The 11,971-nt window shown below is 40.1% G+C and overlaps 1 protein-coding gene across 1 annotated transcript; it reads left to right on the top strand.

The window, feature by feature from the left end:
- Window positions 1-4,384: 4,384 nt before the first annotated feature.
- On the top strand, window positions 4,385-11,953 carry Znf397 (zinc finger protein 397). Its single transcript, XM_020183008.2, has 4 exons — window positions 4,385-4,450; window positions 5,718-6,210; window positions 6,461-6,602; window positions 8,553-11,953. The coding sequence occupies exons 2-4, from the start codon at window positions 5,797-5,799 to the stop codon at window positions 9,602-9,604; spliced, it is 1,608 nt and encodes a 535-aa protein (XP_020038597.1). The 5' UTR covers window positions 4,385-4,450; window positions 5,718-5,796; the 3' UTR covers window positions 9,605-11,953.
- Window positions 11,954-11,971: the final 18 nt, after the last annotated feature.

The following is an 11,971-nucleotide window of genomic DNA, read 5'->3' as shown; positions in this document are numbered from 1 at the left end:
CAAGGCTGTTTATACATATACTATGTCAGTGTTTTCTCAGGCACTTGGAAATCTTATTACAGACCCTTCAACCACTAACCTCAACATCTGTGCATGTGTGCTTTACTTCCTCCACAGTAGGGGACAGCCCCACTTAGTACTTTCCACCACTATAGTAAGAAAGGCTTAGGTTTAGCTCCAGTCTCTTTCTTTCCTCTTTCTCTCTCTTCCTTCATCCTTCCTTCCTTCTTTCTTTCCTTCCTTCCTCCCTCCTTCCCTCCCTTCCTTCTCTCTCTCTCTCTCTCTCTCTCTCTCTCTCTCTCTCTCTCTCTCTCCCCCTCTGTCTTTTGAGGTGCTAGGGATCAAACCCAGGGCCTCAATGCATGCTAGGCAAGCACTCTACCACTGAGCCACATCTGCAGCCACCTGACTCCCCCCTCTCTCTTCCTAGTAAGAGATCCTGCATGGAATATCACGCCTATCATCCTCTGGGGTACTGTGAGTAATAAACTCCTTCGAAGGCACTTGTCACAAAGTTTGTCCTCGTACCATACTTGGTTAAAACAAATCCTATATTCATATTAAAATAGCCTAATCATTTTATTGAAAATTGTCTGCCTGTAAGCTTGACTCCTTTGAATTCTTCAATACCCACCATCACTAGTTTTAACACCAGTGCTTTGTCTTCTATTCGCCACTTATCCAATTATCCATACAATGCTAGGCCACACTAGAGAACATTGGAAAACCAAGTCCCTCTCTCATGGAGTTCATACTCTAGAAATTACACGAGTAAGGGAGGTGAGAGAGCATATCTTTGTCATTTGAATCTCCATTTTTTCCCCAATGTTTCACATATACTAATGTTTCATAATGCTTGCTGAATGAGGGAATAATCCACTTCCTTTCTACATCAGAAACCATTTTCTTTTTTATTATTGAATAGTTGTTTATAGTTAAGAGACTTTCAATGTGCTTATCTCACTTAAGTAGAGCACTATTGAATGATAAAGTAATTCAAGCATTTATATTTTACAAAATGAAGAGCCTTGTCACCACTATTTGCTTGGGCAGAAATCATCTAACAATTGGCAAACCAATCATAAAAGACAGAAACAAGAGTACCAGGAGGGAGATAAAAATTGTATTTTCCTACTTTGGATTCAATTCAATAATTTATGAGACAAGGATTTTTCATATTAAAGTAGGCCCCCATACCTGTGCAAGATGAAGGAGAATGGTTAAGAATGATCTTTGAGAGCTGAGAGAGTGGCCCAAGTGGTAGAGTGCCTGCATAGCGAGTGTAAGGCCCTGAGTTCAATCCCTAGTACTGCCCCAATAAAGTGATCTTTGAGAGCACTGACATAATTGAGACTATTGCAAGCTAAATAAGCCATGGAAGTGGAAATTGTTGGCTATGGCTCTTAGTGGCTTTCACAAGTCCTTCTTATAAGCCAGCTCTAAATTTGTAGTCTATATCTCTTGCAACTAAGTAACTGATTGACATTTTTAAATATGTGTACCATCTTATAAGGAATGGCAGGAATCTGAATTTCTCCTAGTGTCTCACTTTATTACCTGAATAGGAGAATAGGTTTGCCTCGTAGATGCTACTGTTGCAAGCACATTCAATATTCATCTATTTACCACACTTTTCTGCCTTCTGAATATAATCCTAATTTCATACTCCTGTCCCAGAGGGTCTGTAGCCTGAGGAGAGGCTGGCTTTCTTCATACTCAGCCCTGAGTACGAATCTTAATTGATATAAACCAATCATGGAGGCTCCCCCAACACATACACACACCCTTTGCCTACGCATAAGCAATGGAAGCAATTTTAGCTAATGAGGAGGAAATCTTCTGTGGGAAGGTTTCCTTAGCCTTAAAAGAGAGCAGAAGGAAAATGTGAACCCTATTCCTGCTTCACACATTATCTGTAACCTGGAACTGAGAGTGCCACTTTAGTATAAAAGGTACTTAGAAACTGCTTTTGCTAAAAAGCACTGACTCCTCGCTTAGGCCTGCAAATGTCCAAATGCTAACTAAAAGCAGGATAAAAAGTTTGGCATCCCTGACTCCATGTTATATCTGTCTTTCCTCTGAGCCAGTCTCTCCTGCAGTCACCTTACAGCTGCCTTGGAATCTAAGAAGAACAAGACTGATCCATAACATCTCGTGACAAGAGTCAAAACTATCTCCCAGGCAACAATGACTTTCTTATTCTGACCAGGCCCCACCTGACCAATCCCGAGGTGATGATCAACTGAACCATACCTCTGATCATCTCTATTCACCAGACCACACCTGCAGCTGAGACTGTTCACTAATTATGCATACTTCTCACACCCTGTCTCAATTACATCTCTATTTAAACCTGAAGCTCATGTCTGTACCCCAAAGATGGCATAACATAGTAACTTTGCCTGTTGCCATGGTGTACCCATTCTGAATAATAAATTTCCTTTTTCTGCCTTGTACTTTCTCATCTCTTTATTTGACATATTGGGGTGGGTGACTGGGCCTGGCATGTTGGAGCCCCAGGAATGGGGCCTCTGGCCTAGAATTCCAGTTATGTTAAGACCGTAAGAGAAAACAGACTGGAGAAGAAATCAATATGGAAAGATGCTGGGGGAGGGGAGAGAAGTGGTGGGGGGTCAGAAAGAAACTTGGATTATTAATTGTCAAGATACTGAATTACCCAACTCTGGGAATGGCCTCATCTCCACAAATGTAACTATGCAGGATTGAAAAAATGGGGGTGGTTTAAACAATAAGTAAAGTTTTCATTGCTGCAGCTGAAAACATTTTAATTGACTGGCCTCTCTTTCAATAGTTCCACTCCAAAAAGAGTAGGCTACTCAAAAATAACAAAGTATGATAGGTTATCATACTTTGATAGGTATGATAGGAACTGGCAGAGTGGCTCAAGTGGTAGAGCACTTGCCCTGAATTAAACCCTCAGTACCTACAAAAAAAAGTTTCCTCTTAAAAACTGTGCCTCGCATTGAAAGGTAGAATCTATTTCTTCTTTCCATAAATCTAGTCTCCTTTTATCAAGGGAGTACTGCAGAAGAGATGTGATGCTGGTTCCAGATCTAAGCTTTAAGACAACTAGGATCTTCCCTCTTCCTTCACTCTCATGAAAGCCAGCCTCCATGTAAGAAAACTTAGTCTAAACTCCTGTATGATAGATGAGAGACTAGATAAATGGAGAGATACCTGACCAAGGAATATCAAGTAGCTCTGGCAAAAAGGCAGCACCAAGACCCCAGCAATGTAAGTGAAGCCACCTGAGACTTTCCAGTCCCAGTCTAGCCACCATAGATAACATCTCAAAAGCAGATACTAGAAATCTCTGCTGAAACCTGCCTGAATTCTTGGATGCAGAATTGTGAGCCATAAAACTGCTACTTATAGTAACTAAGTCTTACAGTGGTATATTACCCAACAATAGATAACTGAAACACAAAATAGTATTACTTGTTTTCTTATTTTTTAAAATAGCTGTAGTGATTTCACAATGATTAAATCAAAGTACATTATACATATGAATGAAAATGTCATGATGAATGAAACCCATTAAAATGCACCAAAAAGATTTAGTTATTACTACCTGCGGATGCTACTAATGGGTATTGTCTCCAAGTATCTGTTATTTAAGTCTCTTAGCTCACAAAGGAAAAATTATTTGTTTCTATGTATTATTTTTATCCTTTTAATTAACATTTTAAAATAATATAATACAAATAAATGGAAAAAAAACGTTTGCAACAAATGAGGTGATATCCCTAGCAAGTAAGACTTTCTCACAAATAAAGTAAAATAAATACTAACAGCTCAATTTTTTAAATGGGGAAAGCTATTTCTCTGAAGAACAATAAACGGTCAAAAACTTAAAGTAGGAAATATCTTAACCTCAAGATCGTTTTTCCCCTACTAAATTGCCAAAGAAAAAAATAGACAGTGAAAACTGGGAAAATCCCATTGTAGAGGCAGGAGTAGAAGATCCCAAGGTCTCTTTGAATTATGGAGACTTCAGTGTCCTTGATCACAGGCTCCTTGACTTTGTGCAACGTCCTGGCTGTAAATTGACGACAATGTTAACTACTGCACAAAGCTGTTGCAACGCGAGATGCATCAAGACTAATGTGTTACTTTTTGCTCAGGCCATTCATCCCATGCGTTTACATCTGTCAGCGATCACTAAAAAGAACTGGAATTACAGGGAAACCTGAGGAGTTTTCTGGAAAATCGGGAATGGAATGAGCCAGGAAAGAGGCGACAACGAGAACCCCGGGTAGGAGGAGACCCAGGCCCCAGGGAGGGGCGAAGAAAGAGTTCCCGGTGCTGATTGGCTTCCTGAGAGCAAGGGGCGGGGCGAAGGAAGCTCCCCAGGGCGCGCGAGCGGAAAGCGGCGGGGGGACACTTCCGGTCTTTGTGGCTGGCGCCCTGGCGGCTCCTGGGCTTGGCGGTGAGGGACCCGGGCCCCGGGGCGGAAGGAGGGCTGGGTGGGCGCACGGCCCGGGTTCCGGTTATAGGAGTCCCGTTCCTCGGCCTGCCGGTCCCGGCTCGTGGCCCGCGGGTCCAGGCGGCGTGTCTGAGCGTCCTGGGGACGCCAAGGAGGCCAGCTTGGAGCCCTGCTTTCCCGTGGAGGCGCTGGCGGTGTCACCAGGCGTCCCCAGGACGCAGACGCCGGGTGTCAGGCTCCTGCTTTCCAATGGAAGCGCACTTGTCCCCGAACCCCTGGGACTGCCACCAGCAATACAGCAGGCTGGTGAGGACCCCAGAGATTTGTATCCTCGGTATTCCAACCTCTAAAGTTAGGCATTAGCAGTAAAACTTACTGATATGTCCTCTCTAAACTGAAGAGCATGCACTTCTTACGGGTGTCCTCCGTTCAAAAGCCAGGTGGTGTGTGGTCTGTCTCACAAAATTCAATACATAATTTGCTACCATATTTTGTTTTAAAATGCTTTTACTCCGAGCATACGCTAAGGTTTTTGGAGGACTGAGGTTGACCTCTTTGCATCTTTTGTGTCTGTAATATCTAAGGTGCTCTTGAACACATGCAAGCATTTACTTCCTTTTTAATGCCTCAGTAGAATCATTCGTGAGCAAAAACTTTCTAACAGTGCCAGCTCAGGACAGAGCCCATAGTAAGTGCCTGGGTGTTTGCTGAAGAAATTCAGTGAGTGACCAAAATGGCAAATATCCATAATATCTTACTTAAATCAACTCATGTTTAATGTGATTTTTTGAAATGTTTTATTACTACCTTAAATGAAAATCAACAATACCTGCTGCAATAAAAACTAACTCAAAATAAAAATGTTAAAGCCAGCATTATTAAATTCTAACTAAATAGTATAATTACCTTTGGAAGCCCGAGTCTGAGCCCCATATTTTATTAAAACATTCAGCAAGTTTTACATACATGTTAAAGACATTTTTCTCCTTGATACAATCAGGATTGAAAGAGAATTGGGAAGGAAATAGTATTTCTCACTGTGTGATTCATGTTAATATTATATCCTTTTCTTCTAAAATTTCTACCAACAGTGATTGGAATTCTAAACAGTGAGAGACATTGAGGTAAATGATTTTTTTAGTTTGTCATTAGATTATTGTTTATAGTGTCAAACCTACTCCCTTTCAGTATTATTAGACTGACTTATCTTCATTAAAGTTTTTAGAGATTTTTTCCTACTTTAAGTTAACACTGTTCTTATATTCTATAGGAAAGAAGAGATTACTCAAACTTTCTCAAGCACAGAACCCTGTTGTACTCAGCTTTTTGTTAAGCTATTTCAGCCTACAATGGCTGTGGAACCTAGTGCAACTTCAACTCTGATACCTCAGGATCATCAAGAACAAAAATTACTAATAGTGAAAATAGAAGATAGCCTTTCCTCGGGTCAGAAATTTAAACAGAATGGGAATACCCAGTCCTGCCAAGAATTATTTCGCCAGCAATTCAGGAAGTTTTCCTATCATGAGACTCCTGGGCCCCGGGAGGCTTTGGGTCGACTCCAGGAACTTTGCTATCAGTGGCTAATGCCAGAGTTGCACACTAAGGAGCAGATCCTAGACCTGCTGGTACTGGAGCAGTTTTTGAGCATACTACCTGAGGAGCTGCAGATCTGGGTTCAGCAACATGGTCCAAGAAGTAGTGAGGAGGCTGTGACCCTGTTGGAGGATTTGGAGAGAGAGTTTGATGATCCAGGGCACCAGGTGGGAACAGAGAAGAGATGTGTTATGGGAAAAGGAATGTATAGCCTGGAGCATTGTAGTATCTGAACAGTAGATTGAAAAGTTGTGTATCTTTACTGAATCATAACCCGGATGTCATGATGGGGCCGTACCTGTCTCTACCCTTAAATGGTCTTCTTTCCCTATCCTTCGTCTGTTGACCTGTTGAGATTTAGTAAGCATTTTCTCTAGGGATTTTCTCACAATGCTGATCCTAGTTTACTGATTTCAGGTTCCAACTAATCCACAGGGACCAGCAGTGCCATGGAAGGATTTGGCATATCTCGGAGCACCCAAAGAGTCAACAAATGTCCTGCTCCATCCTCTAAAGACACAGCTGACATCCTGGAAACCTCACCTTTCCTCTAAAAGTGGTGAGGAATAGAAACTTAGCAAGAAACTTATACAAGTTAGATCTCTGGTTTGGAGATGCAGAATTAATTGCATTTACAGAGTTGGCACATGAGCACATCACTTTGTATTAATCTAAACCTGAGGTGTTCACTTTAGCAGCATTGTTTTCATCAGCCCTCACGAATTAGTCAGTCTTTGTGTCAATTCCCTGCTATTTATTCACTTATTCACTTATCTTACAACTTTTTATACAGTACCAAAATGTGTAATATTGCGGTAAGCACCGGATCTCCATCTTCAAGGAATTTTCAGGTCTGAAGGGTAGTGGACGCAGTTGTAATCTAGTGTAGTAAATTACAGATTGTGGTAAGCACCGGATCTCCATCTTCAAGGAATTTTCAGGTCTGAAGGGTAGTGGACGCAGTTGTAATCTAGTGTAGTAAATTACAGAATAAAAGTAGGCACTGGGTACTGTGGGAGCTCATAAAGCAGCACCTAACCCGGTCTAAAAGGCTCAAGGAACACTTACTGGAGGAAGAGATATCTAAGCTAAGACTTGAACTGTGAGTAGGAGAAATGTAGATAAATCGGTAGAAGGAATAGCGTAAGAAAAAGCCAGAGTCCTGAAGGTGAGGGAATACAAGCCATTCTGGAAATTATAGGTAGTTCAATTTGACTTGAGTAGAGAATTAATAGGGAAGATGTGGTAAGAGAGAAACTAGTGAAGAAGCTGAGACTCAAGTTGTAAAACCTGTATTTCCTATTCATATAGCTGCACAGTTTGGTAAGTACAGAGGTTTAAGACAAAGTGACATGACATGAAATGGATTTATGGTTTAGAACTTAGCTTCGGAATAGAAAATGGATTCAAGGAAGGCAAGATTAGAGGCCTATTAGAGACTTGTAATCCAAGTGGCCACAGTAAATAAATCAACATGTTTTATGGTAGAGGGACTTAGGGAAAATCAAAGCTGAATCCTATTCCTCAGCATTGAGAGTACATTGCAGTGTATGGTCATTGTTAAAAGCAGAGCGTGAGGGAAGAGTTGAAGGTAATATTACAGTTTCAGTCTTGAACATCTTGGGTAATGGTGGTGCTAGTCATGTAAAAGGGAAACCAAGAAAAAACAAATACATCTAGTGATGTGTTTAGCTTGGAGCATTGTGGTGCTTTTGAAATATTCACAAGTAAAATACTCAATTATATATGAAAATCTAGAGTTTAATAGAATTAGGATATAATTGGGCCCTGGAGAGTCACGAGCTTAAATATAAGTAGTAAGCAAAACCTGGGGAGTAGAGAGATTATAAAATGAGGATACCTGAGTGCTCAGAACAGAATCTGGAAGAAGAGTTAACAAGCCCTAGAATCTAAGAAGGAATAACCATAGAAATTAGGTCAATGTGGCTGAATGGGAGTGTCTCTAAAAGTGATCCTCAGTGTCAGTGCTACAGAGAGCTAACTTAGATGTAGAAATTACTCATTGGATTATGCACTTAAATTGTTGGTGACCTTGGAGATTAGCATCAATGGAAGTAGAGGGATTGGGGGTGGGAGGTGGTAAGGTAGAAACCAGATTGCAGAAAGGGTATAGTAAAGATAACTCAAAAAACTTTATTGTGAATGGGAGTGAGTGAGATTACTTGACAAGATACAGAGCTTGATTTCTAAAAAGTGAGAGAGAGTTGAGCTTATTTAAATGCTGATGAGCAGGGGTCAGTCTAGGCTTTAACATTAGAAAAGAGGTGAGACCCCTATTTTTGGCCATTTGAGGAAAAATACACAGGGATAGTGACATCTTTGTAGATAGTAGCTCAGATCTGGGAGGCTGAGGCAAGTGGATTCCTTAAACCCAGAACAACATACCAACAAGACACAGTCTTTTAAAACAAAAAAAAAAGTGAATATTGAGAGTTACTGGAGAAGTGTAAAATCTGATTTATTTCTTTTTTGCTGTTTACCATTTCAGATTGCGAAAACAATGAAACAACAACAAAGGAGGACATTGCAGAAGAAAAATCTCAGGAACTGTCTCAGGAACCTTCATTTAGAGGAATTAGTGAACATGAAAGCAATTTAGAGTGGCAGCAAGGAAGTGCTACAGGGGAGAAATCAAGAAGATCCCATCCTCATGGGGGCAGTTTTAGTAAAGTGATCATCTCACACAAATCTTTAGGAGAGAGAGACCATTTTGATGAACCTCAAAGATGCTTGATTCTAAGTACAAACTCTGTAACATGTCAGAAAATTCCTACACAAGAGAGACCTTATAGATGTGATGTATGTGGGCACAGCTTCAAGCAGCATTCCTCTCTAACTCAACATCAGAGAATCCATACTGGAGAAAAGCCCTATAAGTGTAACCAGTGTGGGAAGGCCTTTAGTTTGAGATCGTATCTTATTATTCATCAGAGAATTCATAGCGGCGAGAAAGCTTATGAATGTAGTGAATGTGGAAAAGCCTTCAATCAGAGCTCAGCTCTCATTAGACATAAGAAAATTCATACAGGCGAGAAAGCTTGTAAATGTAATGAGTGTGGCAAAGCATTTAGTCAAAGTTCATATCTCATTATACATCAAAGAATTCACACTGGTGAGAAACCCTATGAGTGTAATGAGTGTGGGAAAACCTTTAGCCAGAGCTCAAAGCTTATTAGACATCAGCGAATTCATACAGGAGAGAGACCTTATGAATGTAATGAATGTGGGAAAGCATTTAGGCAGAGTTCAGAGCTTATTACACATCAGAGAATACACAGTGGAGAGAAACCCTATGAATGTAATGAATGTGGAAAAGCCTTCAGCCTGAGCTCAAATCTCATCAGACATCAGAGAATTCACAGTGGAGAGGAACCTTATCAGTGTAATGAATGTGGCAAAACCTTCAAAAGGAGCTCAGCCCTTGTTCAGCATCAGAGAATCCATTCTGGGGACGAAGCTTATATATGTAATGAATGTGGGAAGGCTTTCAGGCACAGATCAGTTCTTATGCGCCATCAGAGAGTCCACAGTGTAAAATAACTTGTGAATATAAAGATCATTGTAAATATTTAAGTCACATTTTTCTCTCTATTAGTCGAAAGGGTTGACTGTGGAACAAGATTCCATAAAGGCTTGTAAATTACTAGGTTTTGAGCCTGTTTAACTTGCTTTGTGCAGCACTAACAAATGCTAGTCCAAATCATCCCTCGAAGACTTTTCTGACTAATCAAAACAAGTTGAGAGACTCTACTCCCAGCTTTTTTCTTACTGCGAGGAATACTCAGGAAATATGAAAAACAGGAATGTAACATTAAAGCTTCATTTTCTTTGAGAATGTCTAAAGGTCATAGAGCTCCAGGCTCTGTCACTGCCTTTGATTGTCAAATTTGTCAGGTTTGGAAGATAAGGTGGAACTTAAAAAATTTCACTGACCTGTTTTAGAACAGTATGGCAACAAGAAAATTGGGGAAACAGTTTCATCAATTTTGTTGAGCCTGAGGGAGGCCAGAAATTAGATAGTTAAGAAAGAACACAATCCATCCAACAGTTATTTTTTTAATAACCTGCTTTGTACCAGCTGTCTAGGGATACAGTAGAAAACAAGGCCTAATTTCTACTGCCTAATGGACATTGCCAATCAGGTAATGAACTTATAGTATGGTCAGTGCTATATGACTTTAAGGGTGTTCCTTGAGCACTTTCCCCATTTCCTTATCTAAGGACTCACATAGGGAAATGGGGAGAAATGACCTGAAGGATGAATAGGAGTTTACCAGGGAGGTAGGCCAGTAGAGGAATAACATAAAGGCCAGGAAGAGAGTGTGAAACATTTCCTGCTGAGTTCATTCTGAAGTGGGGTCATGTCTGTAAGAAGCATGGCTTTAGCCAAACTGAAGCAGTACCTACAGCAAAATATAAGTCAATAGAGAAGTTTGTGTAAATAAAAACTAGAACTCTTGGACCACAGCACAGTGAGATTTGTCTTGATTGATGTGACTAAGGAAAAGGGCTAATAAGTGGTTTCTCTGCCTGGTCTATAGGCTAAGCTAGAGCTTCCATAGAAGTGGTGGCAGAAAGCTTAGCTTAGATAGTAAGACTATAAAGAGTTCATAAGGTTTCCTTTGGTTCTTCCGACATTTTCAGAGCTGCTGTCACATTGCTCCTGACTCCCACAGCTCTGGGTCAGAAACTGCCATAGCATCATGTCTGAGGCAGTGTCCTCACAGTTCCCAGTACTCCCCTGGCTTGGGGCTCAGAAACAGCAGTTGCTAGTTGTGTAACTTAATCTCCAGGCACCTGACACACGTTCAATTTTGTTTTATATCAGCAGTATTTCACAATATCTTTTGCAAATTTTGTTAAAGACAAGGCTAAAGGGAAGTGATACAGGAAGTAATAATCACGGTCAAGACTCCTGAGGAGCTCAGCAGAAAGGTTAGCAGGTGGTGCAAGGTGGAAAGAATAAGGGAAGGGGGGGAATATCATATAAAGCAATTTTTACAGGTTCAATCTTATTTAGAATGTATATGGTTATTCCTTATAGCATTGTTTAAAATAGCAAAAGATTGGAAACTATCAATCAGTAAGAGACCGGTTTAACAAATTATGTTGATAGGAATTTTACTTAATAGAATGTTATACAAATGGAAGGTTAATCAGAAACAGACGCATCATTCTAAACACAAGGCAGTGTGGAGGAATAACATCTTACCAAAACTAAATCTGGAAGTGTAGAATACTGTGCATAGAAAAATAATTTTTATGAAGATAAAAAGCAAAGAGAAATGTTCCTGTTGGACAGTCATATGTGGACTTGTGTTAACCACTAAGAATGGCAGGAGACCTAAATGGTGAGAGTATGAAAAAGGAAAATATGGTAAAAGGTAATGAAATACTTGGTAAAAGCTACTTGGCATGTTTTCCACAGGAAAATAAACTAGAAATGGTAGTTTATTAAATAGGAGTTGGTAGTTAGCAAAAGGGAAATACTTAGAGCTCTTTTATAGACCAGTAAGAAATGTAATAAGTATTTATGAAGGGCTTTGAATATGTGCATTAGTTATTTCTAACTACAGTTCATATTTTCTGAATGAGGAAACAAGGCTAAAGGTCATAGCTAAAAGGTGGTAAAGTCAGTTTGAACTCAGAACTCTACTTTGGAGCCACTTCACACTGTCTCCCTGTGAAAAAGTCTGAACAGAAAAACTCATATATGGGTTGGGAGTGTAGCTCAAGCTTGTTTGAGAACATAGGTTCAATCCCCAGTACTGAAAAAAAAAAAAAGAAGAACCTATATTTAAATAAGCAAATCACAAAAGAAGTGCCAATAGGTAATTTATGGATGTTCAGTCTCACAAGTCAAAATGTGTATTAAAGCAAGAGTTGAGATTGTGTGTGTTTTTCTCA

Source organism: Castor canadensis, chromosome 4 (assembly GCF_047511655.1).
Source record: "Castor canadensis chromosome 4, mCasCan1.hap1v2, whole genome shotgun sequence".
In the NCBI taxonomy this organism is placed as follows: Eukaryota; Metazoa; Chordata; class Mammalia; order Rodentia; family Castoridae; genus Castor; species Castor canadensis.
This window is presented reverse-complemented; position numbering and strand designations above follow the sequence as displayed.

Coding starts and splice junctions, on each gene's coding strand:
- Znf397 (XM_020183008.2), top strand. CDS start 5,797: ATGGCTGTGGAACCTAGTGCAACTTCAACTCTGATACCTCAGGATCAT. Junction 6,211..6,460: donor TTGATGATCCAGGGCACCAG/GTGGGAACAGAG, acceptor TACTGATTTCAG/GTTCCAACTAATCCACAGGG. Junction 6,603..8,552: donor TCACCTTTCCTCTAAAAGTG/GTGAGGAATAGA, acceptor TTACCATTTCAG/ATTGCGAAAACAATGAAACA.